General features: G+C 42.0%; 1 protein-coding gene across 1 annotated transcript; it reads right to left on the bottom strand.

The window, feature by feature from the left end:
- Positions 1–27,296, bottom strand: crabp1a (cellular retinoic acid binding protein 1a). Its single transcript, XM_029758448.1, has 4 exons — positions 26,887–27,296; positions 23,239–23,417; positions 3,032–3,145; positions 1–370 (listed from the first exon to the last, which is right to left on the bottom strand). Exons 1-4 carry the CDS (start codon positions 26,954–26,956, stop codon positions 320–322), a joined length of 414 nt encoding a protein of 137 aa, XP_029614308.1. The 5' UTR covers positions 26,957–27,296; the 3' UTR covers positions 1–319.
- Between the last annotated feature and the right edge of the window lie 643 nt (positions 27,297–27,939).

Raw genomic sequence — 27,939 nt, 5'->3', positions numbered from 1 at the left:
TTTTTTTATTCCATTTTTATTCCTGTTTGCAATATTGACAAACTCAACAAAGAAGGTAGTGGTTGTAGATATGGATCAAACACTGAGAATTGCAGTTATAGCAGAACTGTAACACACATTACCACACCACAAATTACCATATTACGCAAATGTTGTTTTATGTAGACTATGCAGCAGATGCTGCTGGATTACGTAGGATATACTATATATTGATTTTCCAGCATGGCAGGGAAATGGGGGGTTAAGGAGTGTTGTAACATATCTGACTGGTTTTATTTTCTGTATTTTCTGTCTTGTCCAGGTTGGCCTTGGAGAAGCTTCATTCTCGTAAGTAAATCCGTGTGCACACCACATCGTCAGCCCCGAACATCTAGGGAAAACAAACAAACACAGATTCCCATACTCTCAATTCAAGCTCACATTATACCGTTAAGAGAATAAGTCAGCAAAGGTTAAACTATAGCATAATTGAGCATTGGTTTTATTTCCACTACATTAAACACCTATTTGGATGGCAGATGAGTGCCCACGGTAATAAAACAAAGTAAATATCTTCCATGTCCTCAAAATGCTAACATTGAGGGTTCCTTGTGACCAGCTTTATTCTGTCCCATTTTTTTCTTTTGAAGCGAAGTGGGAAAGCTGTGCTAATTGTGAAACATTGCCTTAAACGCTGATTTTAATTATAATCAATTAAATGGAGCGTGCATATTTTATGGAAATGCGCCCCAGTTACAGCGAGAACTGCCAAAGACAATCAAACTATCACTTTGAATTTCAGCTTCTGAGTCTGTGTGCTTCCTTAAAATGAATGGTTGAGTCTCGAATCGAGGCCAGACTGTTTGTTTTGGCTTTTTCGTGAAATTCCTGCATATATTTTAGTCTCACCGTCTGACCCATCATTCAAAAGACACCGTCTGGGTGTAAGTTTGATGATGGAGAACAACTCTTTTCCTCATGTCGAACTTAGATTCCAGGGTGAATTTATTTACAGTATATCAGTATCATCTTGGTGTGATTTAATGCTCACAAGTATCAACTTCTGCACATTGGGGTTTAATTTGCTGCACTAGTGGTGGCTGCTCTGTTGCTTGACTAAGAGGCTAAGCTTTTAAAAGCATTTAAGAATTTTAAATGTTGGACTTCCTTGAACCCATCAAAACATTCTAAATCCCTAGAACTTGAAAGTTCAAAGCTACCCACACAAGAAAAGCCTGGTTCATTTGGGATTCAAAAATCAGAGATGTCGGGATTAGAGGAGAGTGATATAGCATACTGTATGAAACGACAGAACATCCCTCCTGTAGTTACAAGAGAAGACCCCTGTCCTCTATCAAACCATTATGGGGTTGCGTCATATCATGTGCATAGTCTATGGGGACCAGTGGAGGCTGCTGAGGGTAGGGCGGTTCATAATAATGCCTGGAATGGAATGTCATCAAACACATGGAAACCACGTGTTTGATGTATTTGATACCATTCTGCTCCAGCCATTACCACAAGTCCGTCCGCCCCCAATTAAGGTGCCACCAACCTCCTGTGATGGGGACTGAAGTGAGAAGAGCAGTGCCTGTGTCACCAGCAGCCATCCGAATAGTTCCGCTGCTGTCATTCTTCAACTATATCAATGGGATCCATTAGTGGTGCAAGGCACCCCCACCAGCTGGAGGTCAGACGTCCAATGTCACTGGAGCCCGGCTCTGTGCACCCAATACGTGGCTGCACTCTGGTTTTTATCACTAACCCACTTGAAGAAAATCCATACATACACTCCTTCCTGATCATCAGTTTTATGAGCAATGCTCATACACCAGTATAGTGACTCATTGACAAGGAAGAGCAAACGTGTAAGAAGATGTACTGCATTTTTATAAAAGGAAGATCTACTTTGTCATTAATAGCGTTTCTGAGCACCCATTTTCCACTTTGTTTGCAGTTAACTGTATTCTATTGGCTCATAATGGTGCATTGGACTAATCCTGAACTCTTCCCATTCTATATTACTTTTGGGGCTATAGACTAAACCATGACTCAAACCCGTATTCACTGGCTTTATGCAACAGGAGTATAATGGTATTGGCAATACTCTGTTATATAAACCCTCTTGTTATCCTGTAATCCTTCCACATCTCTGTGAAAGATGACGTAAAGCTCCTCACTTCAGAAGATGTCCTCTTATAATCTAATTTCCTTTATGTGGCATTGGGAAATGGATGCATCTCCAGGGTGGCTGCTTATGGGATTCTATTAACAAAGTATTTCATAGGGCACAGTAGGTGTTTTTATATCCCATCTTTAATGTGCTGTAAATGTACATGCTGCTTTTAGACCTTCCCCCTCATGCTATATCACTAGTTATGAGGTCTGTGACTGAGGAGTTGGGCTGGACTGCAGAAAATTAGGTTTAGAAACATATTCATAGCATCTTATAGATGCAGTGATGGTGTATTATGAAACTGAGTAACACTTTATTTGGATAGTCCATCTGTAGATGCTCTACAAACTGAGTAATATTCCAATGAACTATCTACAATCTACTAACCCTGGCTCTAACCCTAACCTAAACCCTTATCCTAATCCTAAACTTAACGCTTACCCTAACCTTAACCCTGGCTCTAAATTAAACTGTAACCTTAGCAAGCAGTTGCTTATCAACGGATAGTTTGTTGATTATAAATCCAGACTATCCAAATAAAGTGTGACCTGAAATGGTATAATAAAGAAATAGCACACAACATAGTTGAATAATGCTGTATGCATCTAGAAGGTGCTATGACCCTTCTAAGGCAATATAACAGTTCATAACAATTTCAAGGAAATTCATTTATATTCTATGCACATTGATCCATGTCAAAATGGGAGTTTGTTTAATCACTCAAGTAGTCTCTTGACAGACTGTGAGCAGGTGATTTGGTTCTGGGTGTCGAGGTTACCGACCAAGTTCAGGTTTTTGGCTAGCGATACCTATATTATTACTTCTACTACTATTAGTAGTATAGACTACTACAATGACTACAATTGTAGTCCTCACCAGTATCAGCTCGTCTCCTCGCAGTTCTCTTGTCCAGTATGTCTTGGGCCCATCTCCATCCACCAGCGTCTGCTTGCACACCATCTTGTTCTCCGTCTCCCAGATTGCAAGACTCTGTGAGGTCATAGGAAGATATAGGGGGACTAGTCAGTAGACTACAGTACATTCATTGTTTTATAATATAAAACATAATTGGCAGATGCCTCCGCAACACAACTGGTAACTTTTTCCTTTCACACACAGCAATATTTTCCACATAGGGTTCCCTCGAGTAAATGCTTCAAATTGGAACAAAAACAGTAGAACACTATAAGGTGTAGGACTACAATGTATTGTCATTATTGGTGTTCGTCGGAAGCAGACAGTATGGATCGGCGATACAGAGCTTTTGTGTTTTATACTTTTTTTAAATACTTACACGTTTAATATTTTTAAGACACTTGTACATTTTATACCAGTTTAAACTTTTGTTTTAAGTGTTTATTGCGGGACCATGGTGTTAGTGCTGTTCTTTTTGGCTGGATTTTTGCTGTCTCATGGCGCTAACGTTAGCAGGCAAGCCCTGGCTAGCTCCGACTAGCTAGGCTACTTGGCTGGCAGCAACAAAGCTTGTCTCACGTCGCAGTTGGCTCTAGAAGCCGGGACTGCTGTTTCTGACCCGAGCATAAGCATGTTGGACTGCTCTGATTTGGAGTCAGATCCAGAGATGGACAGTGAAGCCATAAAATGTGAGACCTGTGATATGTTCATCATAGTGAAAGAGTAAGGATTTACTGACCTATACACTTGTGAAAAGTGTAAACAACTCGTTGCCTCAACAGACCAGATCATTGAGCTACTAGAGGAGAACAGGGTTCTAAAAGAACGTCTCGCTCTCGCTAAGGAAACTTCAAGACTGCATGCTGTTTTTGATGCAACAATTCTAAATGACAGAGGTGATAATCCTGGTTGCTATACGAGATTGGGCTCCTCTGCAGTAGCTACTGAGGATACTACCTTGGAACACTTTCCCATATTAAAACATCCCACTGACGAGAACCAGAGATCTACTCTGCGTCTTGCTCTACACCATTGGAGTTAAAGTGGAATCCAACATATCCTCCCTCTGTCCTCTCGTCCAGAGCTGCGGCTCTCTAACCATTTTACAGCTTTGAGCCCCCTGACTTCACCGGAGCCTTCCGATGAAGTCCTCCGCCACTCCCCCTGTCCTTCTCACTCCATCTCAGTACCCAGTGCAAGATCCTCTGAATCTGGTCCTGGGTTACTGAGCCAGCCATCTCATGGAGCAGCCTCCGGACCACGTCCCACATGCTCGCAGCGACCCTCTCCTCATCCTCCAGGGGTGGTTGTTATGGGGGAGCTCCATAGTTAGGGATGTGGTGGTCGCGGAAGCAAGGACCCACTGCTTCCCTGAAGCCTGTGTTTGTGACAGACTGTATATGTATGTCTCACCTTTGATATTTGGCTTATCTCCACAGAACAAAAATATAAACGCAACATGCAACAATTTCAAAGATGTTACAGTTCATATATGGAAATCAGTCAATTTAAATTAATGAAAGCCACGAGAATGGGCCTCAGTGTCACATGCGTCGTAGTGAACAGACCAAGGCACAGCGTGTATAGTGCTCATTCTTCCTTTTAATGAAAACACTTCAATAACAAAATTACAAACGACCAACAGTTCCGTCAGGTAACAACAACTAAATGGAAAACAACCACCCACAAAACCCAAAGGACAACAGGCTGCCTAAGTATGGCTTCCAATCAGAGACAACGAAAGACACCTGCCTCTGATTGGAAACCATACTCGGCCACACATGGAAAATGAAACATAGAAACAGAAAACTAGAACACATTCTCCTAGAAACAAACCAACCCCAAAACACACAAAACAACCCCCCTGCCACGCCCTGACCATACTACTATGGCAAAATGACCCTTTTCACTGGTCAGGACGTGACACTCAGAATTTGGTCACCGTATCTCTGTGCATTCAAATTGCCATCAATAAAATGCAATTGTGTTTGTTGTCCATAGCTTATGCCTGCCCATACCATAACCCCACCGCCACCATGGGGCACTCTGTTCGCAATGTTGACATCATCAAACCGCTCGCCCACACAACGCCATACATGCTGTCTGTCTGCCATCTGCCCGGTACAGTTGAAACCAGGATTTGTCCGTGAAGAGTACACTTCTCCAGCGTGCCAGTGGCAATCGAAGGTGAGCATTTGCCCACTGGAGTCGGTTAGGACGCCAAACTGCAGTCAGGTCAATATCCTGGTGAGGACGACGAGCACACAGATTAGCTTCCCTGAGACGGTTTCTGACAGTTTGTGCAGAAATTCTTTGGTTGTGCAAACCCACAGATTCATCAGCTGTCTGGGTGGCTGGTCTCAGGCTGGTCTCAGATCCCACAGGTGAAGAAGCCGGATGTGGAGAACCTGGGCTGGTGTGGTTACACGTGGTGTGCAGTTGTGAGGCCAGTTGGACATACTGTCAAATTGGCTTATGGTAGAGAAATTAACAATAAATTTTCTGGCAACAGCTCTGGTGGACATTCCTACACTCGGCAGGCCAATTGTACGCTCCCTTAAAACTTGAGACATCTGTGGCATTGTCTCATGAAACATGGGACCAACACTTTACATGTTGCGTTTTATATTTCTGTTCAGTGTATATACATACACACACTGAGTGTAAAAAACATTAGGAACACCTTCCTAATATTGAGTTGCACCCCCTTTTGGCATCAGAACAGCCTCAATTCGTCGGGGCATGGACTCTACAAGCTATCGAAAGTGTTCCACAGGGATGCTGGCCCATGGTGACTCCAATGCTTCCCACAGTTGTGTCAAGTTGGCGGGATGTCCTTTGGGTGGTGGACCATTCTTTATACACACGAGAAACTGTTGAGTGTGAAAAACCCAGCATCGTTGCAGTTCTTGACACACTTAAACCGGTGCGCCTGGCACCTACTACCATACCCCAATCTATGTCTCAAGGCTTCTTCTTTAACCGGTCTCGTCCCCTTCATCTACACTGATTGAAGTGGATTTAACAAGGGACATCTAAAGGGGATCATAGCTTTCACCTGGTCAGTCTATGCCATGGAAAGAGCAGGTGTTCTTAATGTTTTGTACACTCAGTGGATTCGGAAAGCATTCAGACCCCTTCACTTTTTCCATTTTGTTACGTTACAGCCTTTTTCTAAAATGGATGAAATGTTTTTTTTCCTCATCAATCTGATGTTCGATCGGGTTCCTAATGACAAAGCGGAAACTGTTTTTAGAAGGTTTTGCTAATTTATTTAAAAACAATAACGTAAATATTACATTTACATAAGTATTCAGACCCTTTACTCACTACTTTGTTGAAGCACCCTTGGTAGCGATTTACAGCCTCGAGTATTCTTGGGTATGACGCTACAAGCTTGGCACACCTGTATTTGGGGATTTTCTACCATTCTTCTCTGTCAGGTTGTATGGGGAGTGTTGCTGCACAGCTATTTTCAGGTCTCTCCAGAGATGTTCAATCGGGTTCAAGTCCGGGCTCTGGCTGGGCCACTCAAGGACATTGAGACTTGTCCAGAAGCCACTCCTGCTTTGTCTTGGCTGTGTGCTAAGGGTCGTTGTCCTGTTGGAAGGTGAACCTTCACCCCAGTCTGAGGTCCTGAGCGCTCTGGAGCAGGTTTTCATCAAGGATCTCTCTGTATTTTGCTCCGTTCATCTTTCCCTAGATCCTGACTAGTCTCCCAGTCCCTGACCCTGAAAAACATCCCCACAGCATGATACTGCCACCACCATGCTTCACAGTAAGGATGGTGCCAGGTTTCCTCCAGATGTGATTATTGGATGTGATGTGATGCTCAGGCCAAAGAGTTCAATCTTGGTTTTATCAGACCAGAGAATCTTGTTTCTCATGGTCTGAGAGTCTTTAGGTGCCTTCAGGCAAACTTCAAGTGGGCTGTCATGTGCCTCTTACTAATGAGTGGCTATATCCTGCCTGGCTGGACAGGGCCAACCAGGCAGGATATAACCCCACTTACTTTGCCAAAGCAAAGCCTCCACACCACCAAAGGGAGATCAACAGACCACTAACTTACTACACTGAGACAAGGCTGAGTATAGCCAATGAATATCTCCCCACCGCCCAAGCCCGAAGGGGCACAAACCCGGACAGGAAGATCACGTCGGTGACTCAGCCTACTTGTATAGCAAAACAATCTTGGCATAATGTGATACACCCCTCCTAGGGACGGCATGGGTGAGCGCGAGCACGCCAATGACTCAGCTCCTGTAATAGGGTCAGAGGCAGAGAATCCCAGTGGAGGGGGGAGCTGGCCAGGCAGAGACGACCGTCTCTGTCCCGAGTGTCTATGCTGCAATAGTGTATGTACGGGGGGCTAGGGTCAGTCTGTCCTATCTAGTTAAATTCTCCTGTCAGGTGTCCTGTGTGATCTTAGTTATTCTCTCCCTCTTCTCTCTCTCCTCTCCCGGAGGACCTGAGCCCTATGACCATGCTTCAGGAATAGCTGGCCTGACAACTCCAGTCCACCTGGTCGTGCTTCTGTTCTGCCTGTAGCTATGGAACCCTGACCTGTTCACCGGACGAGCTACCTTGTCCCAGACCTGCTGTTTAGACTCCCTCCTCCTCCCTCTCCCTCTCTCTTTCTCGTACCTACTGTCTCGACCTCTGTATGCTCGATTATGAAATTCTGATCATCTATGAACATTTGAAGAACGATCTGGCCTTAATGGCCATGTACTCTTATAATCTCCACCCGGCACAACTAGAAGAGGACTGGCAACCCCCCCAGAGCCTGATTCCTCCCTAGGTTTCTTCGTAGGTTCCTGCCTTTTTAGGGAGTTTTTCCTAGCCACTGTGCTTCTACATCTGCATTACTTGCTCTTTGGGGTTTTAGGCTGGGTTTCTGTATAAGCATTTTGTGACAACTGCTAATGTAAAAAGGCCTTTGTAAATACATTTGATAGATTGATTATGTTTGAATGTTGTACATTTTATACATTTTGTTTATGCAGGGCTCCCTTTCAAAAGAGGGCATTGGTCTCAATGGGATCCATTAGTCATTATGTACATTGGACACAAGCTACTTCAATCGGTTTGATGCAACACCCCTATCCTCTCCTTGAACCCCCCCCCCCCCCCCCAATCTTGCCCTGGGGTGCAAAAGGAACAACCCATTAAATTATATTTATTTAAGACCCTTTTAAATGAAATACAAACTTCAGGACCTGTCTCCAATCCTTATTTAAGTCTCATCTATGAAGGCCTTTTTTATAGGCAGAAAAAACACATTCTATAAGCCTCTTAGCACCAAAAAGGTCAAGGTTTTTCTCAGTTAGTTTGATTTAATAATGGTTTTAAGACACATTTTCCCTTGGGTAATTGATTCAAATATTAAAGGATTATCAATTCATAAAAGCCAGGAACCAAAGCCTAAGGTCTTGGCTGACTATTGATGCAAATGAGCCAGATCTGTGGTTCTTGGCTAAGAGTTTCTTGTGAAGTTTGTTTTGATAATGTTACCTTTGACCACCACCTCTATTTTCGCAGCAATCTCAGAGCCGACTGAGAGATCTGAATAATATAGCACCACTGTCCATCTCTACCACCGCAGACTCGAGATTCAAACCTGCGTCCCCAACAACGTAACTCACTTAAGCATAACATGCAAACTTCTGTAGCCAGATGCTAGCCTGTCACTCTGGGAACTGACCAGAAGATGAAGTCACTACGCAATGCTAATTTAATAATCTACATTCCACAATACGGTCATAGAATATTTTCCAAATTATCAAAAAGGAGCTTAATACTACAGTAACTCTAAAATGTGTACAATATTTGACCTCAACACATTTAGTCACAACTGAGTAAAACATTTTCCCAAATGATCAAACTACAACTACTGCAACTCTTTTTCAATCAATTATGACGATTTACGAAGTAATCTATTCCTTCTAATTGCTGGTGAATATACCTATTTTTCAATGTAATTAAAAGGACATCTTTTGAACAAAGCTCGATAGTGTGTACATAGCCGTTCTCCATGCTGTTTGATGTTGTCCACAGTAGACTATGCTGCAGTTCCTAGTCTGTGAGACCCAAATGTTAATCACCATATCAAAGGTTGGGGGAAGCGATCAGTGCCTGCCGGGCCCGTAGACAGACAAGCTACAGCTTGAACAGTGGAGCTCCGCTGTGCACTGCGCTTTTTTTCAAGCTCTCTCCTCTCCTTTCTAATAAACCCAGAGTCGAATTTGCTACGGCCCCATTTTCCACTATCATCCGTCTCTGGCACCGACTCGGATGGATTTGCTCTCTCTTTCCCTCTCCCTCTCTCCCTCCCTCTCTCTTTCTTCTGGTCTCTTCCTCCCCATCCCTCCTCCGGGCATTTGGTTTACCCCGTCATGCCTCTTCTGTATCATTTAAGAAGCTAGTTGACTGGAACATCTGCTGGCTTTGGCTTTGGATAAGAGCCGTTCTGTTACCATGGCCTCTCGGCAGACAAAGAGGGAGTCTAATTTTAAGTGGGGAAAATCCTATTTCCTGCTCTGAATAATCATCTATGTTTTGGGGTGAATTGGGATTTCTTGTGCTTTACTTAGCGGCATCCTAAATTAAAGCCCTTACTTCCCATGAACTCCACCCCACCCAAGATATTCTTGTAGACTATTACAGTTTTTCATTTGCTTGCAAGGTATAGATGCAGGGTGCATCTTCATAAAACATTACATTTAGTGATTTCATGACAATGCACAGTCCTGAAAGCTATCTATTATTCATTGGTACGTCACTGGTTTTTAGTTTAGTTTATCACATTGATCCAGTGAGTTGTCAACATGACACAGTGTTTGAGCAAAATTCAGCCAAAAGCATTCTTTCATGAGACTTTCCATGGCTAGCTGTGGAGCTGTGGTCTCCCTGTGCCTCGCTGCAGGCGTGTTCCAAGCACTTGGCTGACTGTGGATGACACATTGTCTGTCAAAGGACAGCAGGGAGCGTGGCTGTCAACGCAACAGCCTAATAAGCTCCAATAGCCAAGACCCAGGAAGCCATCTCACTTAACTCTAAACTGAAGGCATGTTGCCTCACTGAATTAACTCACTTCGGATCTCCTTATACAGTGCCTTCAGAAAGTATTCACACCCCTTGACTTTTTCCACATTTTATTGTTTTACAGACTGAATTTGAAATAGATTGAATTTATATATTTTGTCACTGGCCTACACACAATACCCCAAAATGTCAAAGTAGAAATATATATAGACAGTGGGCTCCAAAATTACTGTCACAATACTTTAAAAAATATAAACAATATACTCAAAACTCAAAATACCAACATGTGAGAAATACTGTACTTTATTAATGTTTCAATGGAACCAACCAAAATCATACAATTATTTTATACAAAATATATTTCACCAAAATCAAGGTTTCATAATTATTGGCACTCCTCATCAACCACCTCTGGCAAGGATAACAGCATGGAGTCTTTTCCTGTAATATTTGACAAGGTTAAGGAACATATTTGGAGGGATTTTGGACCATACCTCTATGCAGATCCTTTCAAGATCCTTCACATTCTTGGGTTTGCTCTTATCAACTGCGATGATGATCAACTGAGATGGCCATGGCAGAACATTGATTTTGTTCACAGAATAATTTCTGTGTGGATCTTGAGGTATGTTTTTGGTCACTCTCTTGTTGGAAAGTCCACCCACGGCCAAGTCCCAGCCTTCTGGCAGAGGCAACCAGATTGTCAGCCAAAATTGTTTGATAGTTGGTGGAATTCATTATGCCGTGAATCTTAACCAGTGCCCCTGGACCTCTGGAATTAAAACAGCCCCAAAACATCACTGACCCACCACCATATTTCACTGTGGGTATGAGGTGCCTCTCCTTGTATGCATCTCTGTTTCGACGCCAAACATGCCGATGCTGTATCTGACCAAAACATTACATTTTGGCCTCATCTGACCAGAACAACTTCTTCCAGTCATAATTTAAATGATGTTTGGCAAACTCCAAGCGCTTGCGTCTGTGTCTTGGGGTCCGAAAGGGCTTTCTTCTGGCAACCATTCCAAAGAGCCTGTGGTTGTGGAGGTGGCATCTGATGGTGCTTTTTGAAACCTGGTGACCCCAAGACAACACCAAGGCCTGCAATTCTTTCACAGTGATTCTTGAGGATTTTGTCGCTTCTCTCACAATCCTCTTCCCTATCCTGGGGGGGAGGGAATGCATTTGTGTCCTCTACCCATGTGGTTTTCAACTGTTCCATATGTTTTGAATGTTTTAATAATTTCCCTGACAGTGCTCAGTGGTATATTCAGTCGTTTGTGGATCTTCTTGTAGCCGTTACCAGATTTATGAAGGTCTACGACCATCTGTCTCTTTTGAACTGCCAGTTATTTTTGTTTTCTTCATGGTGTAGGATGACAAAGGGATAGTGCATGCGTGTTACCTAATTTTTATACCCTAGTGAAACAGGAAGTGATGTAATGACTCAATATAGTTCCTTAAGACTTACATAAACTTAAATAAATGGAATTTAATTATTGGTTTAAATTTGGTAGATGTTATTTACAATAAACTTTAAGGCTGCCATTAATTGTGAAACCTTGATTTAGAGGACATTGATTTATAATTAAATCAATAAATGATTTTGGTGGGTTCCATTGAAACATTAATAAAGAACAGTATTTCTCACATGTTGGTATTTTGAGTTTCTCTATAGTTATATTGTTTATTTTTTAAAGTATTCTTTGTCCATTGCCAGTCAGGGGTGCCAGTAATTTTGGAGGCTACTGTATATATACAGTACCGGTCAAAAGTTTTGGAACACCTACTCATTCAAGAGTTTTTCTTTATTTTTACTATTTTTTACATAGTAGAAAATAGTTTCTCAAACTAGACACTCTAATATACTTGTCCCCTTGCTCAGTTGTGCATCGTGGCTTCTCACTCCTCTTTCTATTCTGGTTAGAGCCAGTTTGTGCTGTTCTGTGAAGGGAGTAGTACACAGCGCTGTATGAGATCTTCAGTTTCTTGGCAATTTCTCGCATGGAATAGCCTTAATTTCTCAGAACAAGAATAGACTGACGAGTTTCAGAAGAAAGTGCTTTTTTTATGGCCATTTTGAGCATGTAATCATAACCACAAATGCTGATGCTCCAGATACTCAACTAGTCTAAAGGAGGACAGTTTTATTGCTTCTTTAATTAGGACAACAGTTTTCAGCTGTGCTAACATAATTGCAAAAGGATTTTCTAATGATCAATTAGCCTTTTAAAATGATAAACGTGGATTAGCTAACACAACGTGCCATTGGAACACAGGAGTGATGGTTGCTGATAATGGGCCTCTGTACGCCTATTTAGATATTCCATTAAAGATCTGCCGTTTCCAGCTACAATAGTCAATTACAACATTAACAATATCTACACTGTATTTCTGATCAATTTGATGTTATTTCAATGGACAAAAAAAAAGATGTTCTTTCAAAAACAAGGACATTTCTAAGTGACCCCAAACTTTTGAACAGTAGTGTGTATATATAATTTGATTCATTATTATTTATTTTTTTTACAAATTAAATCAAAATGAAAAGCTGAAATGTCTTGTGTTAATAAGTATTCAACCCCTTTGTTATGGCATGCCTAAATCAGTTCAGGAGTAAAAACTTGCATAACATCTCACATAAAAAGTTACATGGACTCACTCGGTGTACAATAATAGTGTTAACATGATTTTTTTAATGACAACCAAATCTCTGTACCCTACACATACAGTGAATTTCAATCACAGATTCAACCACAAAGACTAGAGGTTTTCCAATGCCTTGCAAAGAAGGTCACCTATTTGTAGATGGGTAAAAAATATGAAAAGCAAACATTGAATATCAATGTGAGCATGGTGAAGTTATTAATTACACTTTGGATGGTGTATCATATGTTATACGTGTGCACCTAGTACTTGATGTTTCTGTAGTGAATTTAACAATTTTTTAGGTCCTACTTGCATATTTAAGATCTGAAAGATACAGGCATCATTTCTAACTCAGTTGCCAGAGAGGAAGGAAACCGCTTCACCCTGAGGCCAATGGAGACTTTAAAACAGTTACAGAGTTTAATGGCTGTGATAAGAGAAAACTGAGGATGGATCAACAACATTGTAGTTACCCCAAAATACTAACCTAATTGACAGAGTGAAAAAAAGCTTGGACAGAAAAACAATATTCCAAAACATGCATCATGTTTGCAACAAGGCACTAAAGTAATACTGCAAAACAAAGGTGGCAAAGCAATACACTTTTTGGCCTGAATACAAAGTGTTATGTTTGGGGCAAAGCCAGTAAAACATATTACTGAGTATCACTCGCCATATTTTCAAGAATAGTGGGTGCTGCATTATGTTATGGGTATACTTGTAATCGTTAAGGACTGGGGAGTTTTTCAGGATAAAAAAAGAAACGGAATGGAGCTAAGCACACCCAAAATCCTAGAGGAAAACCTGATTCAGTCTGCTTTCCACCAGACACTGGGAGATTGATTCACCTTTCAGCAGGACAATAACTTAAAACACAAGGCCAAATCTACACTGGAGTTGCTTACCAAGAAGACAGTGATTGTTCCTGAGTGGCTGAGATACAGTTTTGACTTAAATCTACTTGAAAATCTATGGTAAGACCTGAAATTGGTTGTCTAGCAATGATCAACCAATTTGATAGAGCTTGAAAAATGTGTTTAATAATAATGGGCAAATGTTGCTCAATCCAGGTGTGGAAAGCTCTTAGATACTTACTCAGAAAGACTCACAGCTGTAATCGCTGCCAAAGGTGCTTCTACAAAGTATTGACTTAGGGGTCTGAATACACATGTAAATGAGATAATTCTGCATTTCATTTTAAACAAATTTGTTTTCACTTTGTCATTATGGAGTATTGTGTCTAGATGGGTGAAAAAAAATGTGTAATCCATTTTGAATTCAGGCTGTAGCACAACAAAATGTAGAACTAGTCAAGGGTTATGAATACTTTCTGAAGGGACTGTATGTCAATAAGAATGACCTTTTTGTCGTCTTGATGGACTGTGTTCTCAAACGACGGGAAGGAACTACGACTGCAGTCTTTGCACGGCATCTTAATCGATCTCCCTGAACCCCCTGCACGTAGTGTACCCTGTGGCAGGTGAGTAATTCTAAAAGTCTGTCTCTATAGCAACCAGCCAGGCCAAAAGACTTGATTTGTCAAAGTCGTCTGTTTGTCGTGAAGTGCAGCGTTCTCCTCTTGGTGTCGGTCTTCAGGAGAGACCATAATGGTTGCACCAAGGTTCGGTATAAAAAATAAGCGTGGTCGCTGACAAGCAGAGTGAGTTATACGTGGTATGTACATATACACAGCTGTAGCTTCTCCTTTTCACGTTTCTACAGCATCAATGGCCACTTTGACGTTGAAGAGCTTTGCGTTGGTGAAATTTGCTCGTCAACGTCAGCCAGGTTTCTCTCAGTCTCATTATCACTTTTTGGGGGGGTCACTGTGACTCCTGACTAAAACTTTGATCCAGCCCCTTCCCTGTGGGGCGACTCTCTCAGCGCTGAATGTTCCTTATCACTTTCTCCCTGCCGGCAGAAATGAGATGCCCCTGTAAGTGAGAAGGGCTCTCCTGATCCCCTCCAATCCCCCGATTAGAGAGCGCTTTTAACCTTGTGCCAGTGTGAAACAGCCCTCGCCTGTTTGCCTTAGTGTAATCCCTTTAAACCCCCCAACCTGGGCCAGGCCCATGGCTCGGGACCCTGCCACAAGCCCAGCCAGTACGGTGTCTAATTGGGGACTGTGCCTACCATGAAGCTAAGTGGAAGCTGACCAAGGAAATTTACCTGGGAAATACTTGTATCGAGGACGGGAGCAGAGACTTTTTTAAAAGTGATCCTCAAACCTCACGAACAGCCAGAAAATACTTTAAATCAAAAGGAATGGAGGGATCGATCATATGCTACCTGACAGACACGAGCCATTCCCATAGACTCTACACATAAATACCCAGACATAACCGATGGGGATCTGGAGGTACAAGATGGCCTAGAGATGGCAGCCAAAGAGATGTATGGGTCTGTCCACCATGCCTGAGGGCACAGACTGTAGGGGCCTTTCTGTCTCTTACGATCCAACACTGAATTGTAAAATATCCTGCACAGGCTATGGAACCCAGCAGGTAGCCAAGTGGTTAGAGCGTTGGACTAGTAACCAAAAGGTTGCAAGATCAAATCTTAGAGCTGACAAGGTAACAATCTGTCGTTCTGCCCCTGAGCAAGGCAGTTAACCAACTGTTCGTAGGCCGTCATTGAAAATAAGAATTTCTTCTTAACTGACTTGCCTAGTTAAAAAAAGGTCAAATAAAATAAATAAAAACCCAGTGCCATAATCTAATGCTCAAACCAATGAGTTACAGATTCCTGGTTCAGTCAGTCTAGAAATTGAGTAAGATGCATTCGTGTCATGACGATACAATGTTGACTATTTGGGTTGGCATTTCTATTTTGTCTTTTTCACAAAAGTAAGATTTATTTTCCCCAGTAAGATTATTTTTCCCCTTACAGTTATGAGCAGCGATTTTATTGACATAAAAGCTCTCTGCGCACTGATGCATGTTTTCCTCTTTCCACTTGCAATTATCTTGCCACCAGAATACCATTTGTCTAGACATTTTTGGGGGATTTTCTGGGGGATTCGACTGTTATTCTTTTCTTTTTTTACTTTAAGAGGAATATGTTAGTGTCCTAGAGATGTATGCTTTGGCGACTGTTACCAGCTCTTTGTAAAATCATCCATGGCCTGTTCTGAAACTGGTGACGTAAGCGGTCTTAGTTCGAACATACCAAAATCTATGATTCAAGATCAATGTTGCTATAACATGTGATTGCTGGCAAGTACTTCCACCTAACTTAATCACATGTAAAATTACTAACTCAAGAATTGAAGATCCATGTTCTTAACATGCCCCTAAATGCAAGAGCTTAACTGATGTGTCTTGGTTCAAACAATAGCAGATGGCTTATTATTGCTCTGGGTTTTTTGGCATTTATATTTTTTAAATGTTCATATTAAAATAAACATTTATTTCAATCAGAATTTATCGTGGCAGTGTTATTCAATAGGACAATTAATGTGATTAAAATTAAGTAGAAAAGTCTGTTTTGTGTACTTGAGGGTGAGCTTATTAGGATGCGTTTACACATGCAGTCCAATTCAGATCTGGGTCGTTCCACGAATAGAGTATATTTTGGGTAGTGTAACTTGGTCAAAAACAACTTAATTTCACCTCATTTTAACATTCTGTCATAAAGAGCACATGTTCAACATCATAAAAAGCATGTTTTCCCATTTCAAAGGGTAAACGAAATGTCTATAGTAAGTGTCAGTTTCCCAGCACAAAACACCAGCAAATGGCCAAAAAGAGTAGGACCAGCTCACCTGCTTTTACACTATGATTTGAGTATTATATGTTCAATGTTTCTTTTGCAAAAATAATGTCAAAAGGAATAGTTTAACCATATTAAAACGAGAGTTCAGTTCACATACCAGGCTTTACCGTAAAATTAGGGATCACATGAATGAATAACATGAAATACATTAGAATCTTCAGAAATTGCGTAACTAGGCCTTTATAATGATGGTGAAAACTTGAGGAAATGTTGGGGTTAAGGGTTAAAATCTTCCTAGAAGTCATAATGAGGAACATGTAAAAATGCAGATTTTTGGCACTTTAGCAATTTAAGTGTTTATTCATATAAAAAAATGGATTTATTGAATTGTCTATGTGGTCTATATTAAAGGGCACTTTATTTAATATAACAGGCTTTTTTAAAATACAATATTGGTGCACAATTTCTTCTTAAAATATCAAGGGGACGCAAAATTATAAATTGCTGATTATTTCCATATCTGATACCAATCTGATATTTTCCCTAATGTGTAAACAGCAAAAAAAACACATGGAATCTGATGTTTTTTTATATATACCACATCCACACAGTGCATTCAGAAAGTATTCAGACCCCTTTACTTTTTTCACATTTTGTTACGTTACAGCCTTATTCTAAAATGGATTCAATATATTTTTTTCCATCATCAATCTACACACAATACCCCATAATGACAAAGCAAAAACAGGTTTTTCGATTTCGATTTAACTGAAATATCTCATTTACATACAGTAAGTATTCAGACCTTTTACTCAGTACTGTGTTGAAGCATCTTTGGCAGCGATTACAGCCTCGAGTCTTCTTGGGTATGACGCTACAAGCTTGGCACACCTGTATTTGGGGAGTTTCTCCCATTCTTCTCTGCAGATCTTCTCAAGCTCTGTCAGGTTGGATGGGGAGCGTCGCTGCACATCTATTTTCAGGTCTTTCCAGAGTTGTTAGATGGGGTTCAAGTCCGGGCTTTGGCTGTGCCACTCAAGGACATTCATAGACTTGTCCCAAAGTCACTCCTATGTTGTCTTGGCTGTGTGCTTAGGATGATTGTCCTGTTGGAAGGTGAACCTTTGCCCCAGTCTGAGGTCCTGAGCGCTCTGGAGCAGGTTTTCATCAAGGATCTTTCTATACTTTGCTCTGTTCATCTTTCCCTCAATCCTGACTGGTCTCCCTGTCCCTGCCGTTGAAAACCATCCCCACAGCATGATGTTGCCACAACCATGCTTCACCGTAGGGAAGGTGCCAGGTTTCCTCCAGACATGATGCTTGGCATTCAGGCCAAAGAGTTCAATTTTGGATTCATCAGATCAGATCTTGTTTCTCATGGTCAGAGTCCTTTAAGTGCCCTTTGGCAAACTCTAAGCGGGCTGTCATGTGCCTTTTACTGAGGAGTGGCTTCCGTCTGGCCACTGTACCATAAAGGCCGATTGGTGGAGTGCTGCAGATGGTTGTCCTTCTGGAAGGTTCTCCCATCTCCACAGAAGAACACTGGAGCTCTGTCAGAGTGACCATAAGGTTCTTGGTCACCTCCATGACCAAGGCCAATCTCCCCCGATTGCTCAGTTTGGCCGGTCAGCCAGCTCTAGGAAGAGTCTTGGTGGTTCCAAACTTCTTCCATTTAAGAATGATAGAGGCCACTGTGTTCTTGGGGACCTTCCCCAGATCTGTGCCTCGACACAATCCTCTCAGAGCTATTCCTTTTACCTCATGGCTTGGTTTTTGCTCTGACATGCACTGTCAACTGTAGGACCTTATATAGACAGGTGTGTGCCTTTCCAAATCATGATCAATTAATGGAAGTTACAACAGGTGAACTCCAATCAAGTTGTAGAAACATCTCAAGGATGATCAATGGAAACAGGATGCACCTGACGTCAATTTCGAGTCTCATAGCAAAGGTTCTGAATACTTATGTAAATAAGTTATTTCGTAAATAAGTTATTTATGTTTTTTTGCAAACATTTATAAAAACCTGTTTTCACTTTCTCATTATGGGGTATTTTGTGTAGATTGATGAGGGAAAACATTTATTTAATGAATTTTAGAATAAGGCTGTAATGTAACAAAACGTGGAAAAGGGGAAGGGGTCTGAATACTTTCCGAAAGCACCGTATGTGGATCTCAATCCTGATACAATTTTGATGTTTGCTCTGATGGGGCTTTTATACACGTGACCTGGCATTACCATGACAACCACCCCAAAATGTTAAGTAACAATGCCAGGAAATGAGCATTGCATCTGTGTGCAACTTCAGAGGCTACAGTGTGCAAATCTGATATGGGTAAAACTGAGTGTGGACAGTGGATAAAAAAAATCAGAATTGGGTTCTTAGGGTGGGTGGTGGCTTTTTACCATTTATTTGGATTCCTAATGTCTTACTCATTATTAGAAAAAACTTTTGTGGACCTCCCGAGTGGCACAGTGGTCTAAGGCACTGCATCGCAGTGCTTGAGACGTCACTACAGTCCGGGGTTGGATCCCAGGCTGCCGGCTGTGATCGTAAGACCCATGATGCGGTGCACAATTGGCCCAGCGTCGTCGGGGTTAGGGGAGGGTTTGGCAGCCCGGGGTTTCCTTGTCCCATCGTGCTCTAGTGCTCCTTGTGGCAGGCCGGGTGCCTGCAAGTTGACTTCGGTCGCCAGCTGTACAGTGTTTCCTCTGACACGTTGGTGCAAGTAGTGTGTCAAGAAGCAGTGCTTGGCAGGGTCGTGTTTTGGAGGACACATGGCTCTCGCCTTCACCTCTCCCAAGTCTGTACGGCAGTTGCAGCGATGGGACAAAACTGTAACCACCAGTTAGATATCATGAAATTGGGGAGAAAAAGGGGTAAAAAATTATTAGATGAAACCTATCAATTTAAATGTCCAATTTAGGTGCAATCAATTAGCTTAATTTCTCAGAGATCAAATTATATAAATAAAAAAAGGCTGCAGGAATGCTAAACTTATTTGTTTATAACTGCAAAAATGATTTCAGAACAATCTGAGATGGTGAATGTCATGGCTTGCTGAAATGACATGCAACGACCCTGGTGGAAAAGCAGCCTATAGCTGGGGACTAGTGTAGTACCTTGTATTTGATGAAGATGGCTGAGTCACAGTTTATCTGCGCTGACGTGGCATCGTGACCTGCTCATTCCAAACAACGGCTTGAGAGTTCCCCGAAGGGCCAAAGCTTGGAGAGAGGCCCCATCTATCTCATCTATGTCAGCCCTCTAATCCACTTTCTCAGACGTCAGCATGATACTAATAAGTCAGCCATGTTAATGTTTTCATTTTTCATGGAAACGCTACTCAAAAGGAAAATAATAAAAGCCTTGTCACACTCACAGATACACACACACACACACACACACACACACACACACACACACACACACACACACACACACACACACACACTTTCAACCAGTCTTATTTATCATCCCCCTTCTCCTCTCCCACACCCTCAGGGAACCCCAGAGCACACTTTTCCCAGTCTCTGTAGCTCTGCCACCCTACCCAATGCTCAACCCCCATATTTTGCCAACCCAAATCCATCCCATCACTGAAAGACAAATTTCCCCATTTCCAAATGTACAGTAACTCCCTCTCCCCCCTACCTACCCACCACACTAATTTGGTAATCCCCAACACAATCACCACTCCTCTCCCAAGTCTGTTGATTGTGCTTTGAGCTTCTGGCACCAAACTTGGAGTTGGGTGACCTGTGTTTGTTTTTGAGATTGAGCGGTGAGCCAATGAGTGCATTCTGATTAAATCCTATGGGTGGTGGTAACCCATACACATACACTGAGTATACCAAACGTTAGCAACACCTTCCTAATATTGAGTTGCACCCTTTTTTCCTTCAGAACAGCCTCAATTCGTTGCGGCATGGATGCTGGCCCATGTTGACTCCAATGCTTCCCACAGTTGTGTCAAATTGTCTGGATGACCTTTGGGTGATGGACCATTCTTTATACTGTGAGAGCAAAATTGAAAGATTGTTATATTACTGTACCAGGGGGAGATGGCTCTAGTATGGAGTTGGGGGGCAGACCCTGGTCTCTACACAATGAGGACAGTATTTACTGCAGATACCGTTTGCTGTGAATTATTAGTAACCTTGTGACCCATTCCATACATCTGTTGTTTGTCATGAACATCCAGGAGGATGGACTTTTCTATAAAATGCTGTGGCTCAAATCCACTCCTTGAGATCTGTGATCACCTCCAGGGGTGGTTACTGACCAGCTCCATTACTGCAGTAATTAAATAATAAAGTTGACTTGTTTTGAAGAAATTTAAAGGTCTCTCCTTTTGATTACAATATTTCCGCAACAATACACACGGGAAACTGTGTGAAAAACATAGCAGCGTTGCAGTTCTTGACACAAACCGGTGTGCCTGGCACCTACTACCTACCATACCCTGTTCAAAGGCACTTAGATATTTTGTCTTGCCCATTCACCCTCTGAATGGCACAAATACACAATCCATGTCTCAATTGTCTCAAGGCTTAAAAATCCTTCTTTAACCTGTCTCCTCCCCTTCATCTACAGTCGTGGCGAAAAGTTTTGAGAATGACACTAATATTAATTTTCACAAAGTCTGCTGCCTCAGTTTGTATGATGGCAATTTGCATATACTTCAGAATGTTAATTTCAAAGTCCCTCTTTGCCATGCAAATGAACTGAATCCCCCCAAAACATTTCCACTGCATTTCAGCCCTGCCACAAAAGGACCAGCTGACATCATGTCAGTGATTCTCTCGTTAACACAGGTGTGAGTGTTGACGAGGACAAGGCTGGAGATCACTCTGTCATGCTGATTGAGTTCGTATAACAGACTGGAAGCTTCAAAAGGAGGGTGGTCCTTGGAATCATTGTTCTTCCTCTGTCAACCATGGTTATCTGCAAGGAAACACGTTCCGTCATCATTGCTTTGCACAAAAAGGGCTTCACAGGCAAGGATATTGCTGCCAGTAAGATAGCACCTAAATCAACCATTTATCAGATCATCAAGAACTTCAAGGAGAGCGGTTCAATTGTTGTGAAAAAGGCTTCAGGGTGCCCAAGAAAGTCCAGCAAGCGCCAGGACCGTCTCCTAAAGTTGATTCAGCTGCGGGATCGGTGCACCACCAGTACAGAGCTTGCTCAGGAATGGCAGCAGGCAGGTGTGAGTGCATCTGCACGCACAGTGAGGCGAAGACTTTTGGAGGATGGCCTGGTGTCAAGAAGGGCAGCAAAGAAGCCACTTCTCTCCAGGAAAAACATCAGGGACAGACTGATATTCTGCAAAAGGTACTGCTGAGGACTGGGGTAAAGTCATTTTCTCTGATGAATCCCCTTTCCAATTGTTTGGGGCATCCAGAAAAAAGCTTGTCCGGAGAAGACAAGGTGAGCGCTACCATCAGTCCTGTGTCATGCCAACAGTAAAGCATCCTGAGACCATTCACGTGTGGGGTTGCTTCTCAGCCAAGGGAGTGGGCTCACACACAATTTTGCCTAAGAACACAGCCACGAATAAAGAATGGTACCAACACATTTTTTTACATTTCAATTTTAGTCATTTAGCAGACGCTCTTATTTAGAGCGACTTACAGTAATGAATACATTTCATGCATTTTTTTTGTACTGGCCCCCCGTGGGAATCAAACCCACAACCCTGGTGTTGCACACACCATGCTCTACCAACTGAGCCACAGAGAGCAACTTCTCCCAACCATCCAGGAACAGTTTGGTGACGAACAATGCCTTTTCCAGCATGATGGAGCACCTTGCCATAAGGCAAAGTGATAACTAAGTGGCTCGGGGAACAAAACATCGATATTTTGGGTCCATAGCCAGGAAACTCCCCAGACCTTAATCGCATTGAGAACTTGTGGTCAATCCTCAAGAGGCGGGTGGACAAACAAAAACCCACAAATTCTGACAAACTCCAAGCATTGATTATGCAAGAATGGGCTGCCATCAGTCAGGATGTGGCCCAGAAGTTAATTGACAGCATGCCAGGGCAGATTACAGAGGTCTTGAAAAAGAACCTCTAACCTCAACTTCATGTAATTGTCAATAAAAGCCTTTGACACTTATGAAATGCTTGTAATTGTACTTCAGTATTCCATAGTAACATCTGACAAAAATATCTAAAGACACTGAAGCAGAAAACTTTGAAAATTAATATTTGTGTCATTCGCAAAACTTTTGGCCACGACTGTACACTGCTTGAAGTGGATTTAACAAGTGACATCAATAAAGGATCATAGCTTTCACCTGGATCCACCTGATCTGTCTATGTCATGGTAAGAGCAGGTGTTCTGTATACTTTTGTATAACTGTATTCGGAAATAAATGTTTTAATATATAGGAAATCTGCAGGCAAGATTCCAGTGAACAGAGTTTCAATCCCACAATTAGCAAAATGTATTAGATTGCCGGAATCTGGCACTGTGATCACAGTTCTCTGCCAGTATTTTCATATTTAGTGTATTAGATGTAGTCAAGGAAGCCGTTGGGCCGAACGAGAAGGTGCCCTAATAACAGTGTTTATCTAACAAGTAGAAAAATAAATATGGGCATATTATGTGTAATTTACCAAAATCTGTTGAATACTTCTTTATGATTGACTTCATGTCATATAGTTGTTTTTAAATCAGTGTGCATTACACTTATTAAGAGGCAACATGTACCTGTACTGCACAATGGAGGATACCCTTTCCACATTACCTTGCATTTCCTGCCGTCCACTGTCTCCTCGTCGAACTCCTGGCCGATGTGGAAGTTGATCTCGGTGGTGCGGACGGTGGTGGATGTCTTGATGTAGAACTGCTCCCCGTCCTGACGGATCTCCACGTGAGGCTTGGAGGCAGCCGCCCCAGCCACCTTCCTCAGCATGGCATTCACGCCTGGATGGGCACAGCAGAGACCAGGGAGGGAGAAGGGAATGGAATGGAAGGATAGGAGGAGGGAGTTAGGCCTGATTCAGACAGACAGACACCCCCCACCGCCTAGATCCGTCTGGACCAGATTTACCCCAAAACAGTCCTCGACCTGACCCCTCTCTCACCACCCCACCCTGCCCTACCTCTCTCTCTCTTTATGGACTTTCTCTTCTCTTGGCTACTTAATCATGTATATTTTCTTACTTTTAAAAACATGATAGGCCAACTGAATGAGGAATAGCTTTTCTTCAACAGACACCAATTAAAAATGGTAAACCATAATAGTAGAGCATTGTTCTTCTGGTAAGTGCTCTGTGGTAACAAATCTGAAAACTTGAGGAGAAATCGGAGGAATTGTTGGGGCTCCGGCCTGCGCAAGAGATTAAGTATTTGGCCTGATTGCCCTGAGGGGAATAAAACAACATTGTGTCACAGGGCCAGATCTGAATTGGGTTTCGGAGAATCTGGTGGCTGTCAGTGTAAAGCAGTGACTAAGACGCATGGCAAAGTCCTGGCATGAGGGGAGTGCTTTGGCATGCCCTGTGCCACTCTGCAAGTCTGTCTGGCCACCCCTACGTCCTTCCAATGGTCTGAATCAGCCCTACCAGGTCTTACTGGTCTCTCTCTACACTGTCTATATTATCTTGCAGGCAAAATGGCCACAGATACAGACTGACGGTTGGATTGTGGGCTATTCAAGGAGGAGGACTCACTCCCAGACATTCACCCTATGGCTCCCCTCAAACATGCATTGATTGCCAAGGGCTTTAGATACTTCCCACTGTGCAGAAACTGGTTGAATCATTTTCTTCATCATTTCAACAACAAAAATGCAATGTGATGACATTAAATCAACGTGGAAAACTGATTGGATTTGAAAAAAGTAATCAATGTAAGGGAATTTCGTATTTAATTTTTTTTTTTTTTAACCTAAATCCAATGACATAGTGGCATTTAAAAAAACATTTTTTTTTACATTGAATTCACGTGAATTCAAAACTAGACATTGAATTGACGTCTTTGCCCAGTGGGTTTCAGCACTTAGCAACTGGTGTAACAGTAGTCTTAACCTTAACCAACTATAGAATGCAACAAGCAAGACCACGTAACGAGCCGTGGACCAGGGTATTGCGTATGTACGCTGACATCACGTCATAGCAGTAAGCTGCACACAGCACTGCATGTTCCATGCTGCCATGGTCAAGAAACCGGCATCATGGTCCACCGTGCACCCCCCTCCCTCTGAGTTAACAGATGATTATAGGGATGTTGATAGAAACAGGCAGAGCAGCGTCGGAATCCACATTAGGCTGATGCACGGCTCTCAGTTAACCAGGCACTTATGCAAGAGGAAACTAATGATCTGCAGGGGCAGTTGTGGTTAACCTCTACGGGATTGGTGTCCCCCCCGCCGGATGGTTGAGCTAACGTGCGCTAATGTGATTAGCATGACGTTGTAAGTAACAAGAACATTTCCCAGGACATAGACATGTCTTATATGGACAGAAAGCTTAAATTCTTGTTAATCTAACTGTACTGTCCAATTTACAGGAGAAAAGTGAAATTTACAGTGAAAAATACCATTCTATTGTTTTAGGAGAGTGCACAACAATAAAAAACTTTTATCACGGCAACTGGTTTGATGCATTCATCTCTGAAGGTAGATAATGTACTTACCTTCAGTAATCTTGCTCTAATTTGTCATCCTGAGGGTCACAGAGATAAAATGTAGCATAGTTTTGTTCGATGAAATCCATTTTTATGTAGGAACTGGGTTCTACAGTTTGAACCCCTGCTGTGTCTGCCCCCCCCCCCCCCATCTAGATGTGTGAAGGTTAGTGTATTTTCTGTAGGGAAGTTAATTATCCATCTATGACATTCCTGGGAGTGTGTAAACTTCAAATTTTTATTACCATATCATTTTTGTATGTTCTCTATAGTTATGTACTTGAAAATTGATGAATTTACCAATTCGGCACATTTGGGCAGACTTGATACAACATTTTGAACAGTAATGCAATGTTTCATTGGATCAGTCTAAAATGTAGCACATACACTGCTGCCATCTAGTGGCCAAATAATACATTGCACCTAGACTCCTAAGTGACTCCTTATCTTTTACCAGATCTAATGAGTTATACTCTCCTACATTAATTTCACATTTCCACAAACTTCAAAGTGTTTCCTTTCAAATGGTATTAAGAATATGCATATCCTTGCTTCAGGTCCTGAGCTACAGGCAGTTAGATTTGGGCATGTCATTTTAGGTGAAAATTGAAAAAAGGGTCCGATCCTTAAGAGACTGTGGGCACGACTGAACAAAACGTAGAACAGACGGAATGCATGCAATCTCTCTGAACCATACATTCATAACCACGAAGAATGGTCCCCATTGGATCATAGCTGAACTGTGCTGTGTTGGGTTGGCAGACATCTCACAAGGAAATTGTAATCACAGCTCGGAGTGGTTCACAGGATCTGTTTGGTGGAGGCTAAGCAAGGTCAGTAAACTGCAGCTTGCATATTTAACAAACTTAGTTGAGCTGAGGGACTCATACAGGTCCAGAACAAGAGGGGCAATTTTTTTTCAATTCAGGTAATTGATTTACAATTCATGAATGGAAAAGGATTGGGCAGTTTTCAAGTTATAGATTGACTTGTAATGTTAATTTTTCTGGTTTGAACTGAATTTGTACCTGGAAATATAGTACCGTAACATGTTTCTGTTAACTATTTAACAGGCCCCCTGAGCCAATTTGATGACACGTACCCGCTGGGTTACTAACTGTTAAACTGTTTAATGGTGCTCACAACTCAAAGCCATCCTCTGAGCAACAAACCCAAACAGCCGCATAGGGAATATTCTCACCCAAAACCAAAGTATGACCAGTGTGGTCTCATTGCTTGAGCAGCGTGGTACTTACAGTCCAGACACAGAAAGACCCAGCCACACAAATGAATGACCCAGATAAACTGGTCCAATTCTAAACCATCACAATGATCAGCAAGGAAAAAAAGCAAGTGAGAGAAAAAAAACCACAAAAGGCAGAAGAGAGAATTCCATGAAGACCTCCACTGACACTGCTAACGCATGCCCTACTTAAACGTTAGTACATGAGTAATGTTGTTCCCATGCACATGCAGCCGGACCACAGCTATAACAATACCATGTCTATATCATTGACATCTCCTGTAGCTGAAGGCTTTCCCGCTACAGCTTGCTTGTATGCTCTCCCTCCCTCCTCATTTAGATGAGATAGGACAATAGCATATTGTTGGAAGTGAAGCAATGCCCAAGGAAAATACAAATATTTTTTTTAAATGCACATGATGGATAAAGCTCATGCAGGGATGCACTGTGCAGGCTATTGAAAAAAGAAAGGGAGAAACAAAGAGAGGGATGAGAGAGACAAAACGTCAAGAAGGGGCTTACCAAGGGCTTTGAGAAGTTCGTCAAAATTCTCACTGCTCTTCATTTTCCAGGTACCGGCAAAGTTGGGCATTTCTGCTGGGGCTGACAGTAAGGCTGTGCCTACAAAGAACCTGCTCCACGCTCTGTGCTTCCTGTACCCTCTCTCTTACTCTCCTCCTTTCCTCTGCTTTGCACTCTCTTCTCTACTCACAACCTCTGCCTCTCTCAATCTTTCTGTATCTCCCTTTCTGTAGCAGCTTCAACTTCCTCTTTGCCACGAGCTAAAGCAAGTGTCTCTATTCTTCATACACACCTTTTTCTTACTGTCTGCCTTTGACTCCCTCTATCTCAATTGTAGTCTCACTCTGACTGTCTCTCTCTCTCTAGTGTCAGTTTTGACCTTGTCTCTGTCAGTAGTTATAGCAAGTGTCTTTAATCTGAATAACTATAGGTCCCTCCCCCATTATTAACGTAAGACATTTCACACAATCTGTTCTGAGACTAGACAGAACACACCAAATGTGTCATTCCCTAACCCAGACTGGGATTCAGAACCGAGATGATCAACCTTTGAAATCATGTGTGATTTTTTTTTTATTCATGTAAAATATTTATATTTTTTGTATGGTAATCAATGACATTTTCTGATGGAATTAACATTTTAAAGTCATGTCTGATACTTCCAGTTAGTGATTGTGTATTGTGATGGGAATAGTTTTTATTCATGGCCCAATCTAGTTTACTTACATGCTTATGGCAAAATCTTCTGATATGGTTAACCCACTACCATATGGTTGGAAATGGAAATCCTTTATTCATTGCATCCTAACTTATTGTATAGCTTATATCACAAATCGGTCCCCTTATATGAATGCTCATTTCACTCTCAATAGTGAAACCTTTACCTTTTGTGGCACACTAAGGGAACCCGTGTGGCTCAGCTGGTACAGCATAGCACTTGCATTGCCAAAGTTGTGGATTCAGTACAAAAAAAGTTGTGGGACCAGTACAAAAAAAATGTATGCACTCACTACTGTAAGTTTCTCTGTATAGTCTACTGAAATGAAGAGCAAA

This window comes from Salmo trutta, chromosome 7 (genome assembly GCF_901001165.1).
Source record: "Salmo trutta chromosome 7, fSalTru1.1, whole genome shotgun sequence".
NCBI classification, from domain to species: Eukaryota; Metazoa; Chordata; class Actinopteri; order Salmoniformes; family Salmonidae; genus Salmo; species Salmo trutta.
Note: the sequence above shows the minus strand (reverse complement) of the source record. Positions and strands in the feature narration are given on the sequence as shown.

Bases quoted from the DNA above. Each gene is read 5' to 3' on its own strand.
- crabp1a (XM_029758448.1), bottom strand. From the start codon at position 26,956: ATGCCCAACTTTGCCGGTACCTGGAAAATGAAGAGCAGTGAGAATTTT. The intron at 23,418-26,886 runs GTAAGCCCCTTC...GTGCCCATCCAG, and splicing joins CGAACTTCTCAAAGCCCTTG to GCGTGAATGCCATGCTGAGG. The intron at 371-3,031 runs GTGAGGACTACA...TGTTTTCCCTAG, and splicing joins GAGGAGACGAGCTGATACTG to ATGTTCGGGGCTGACGATGT.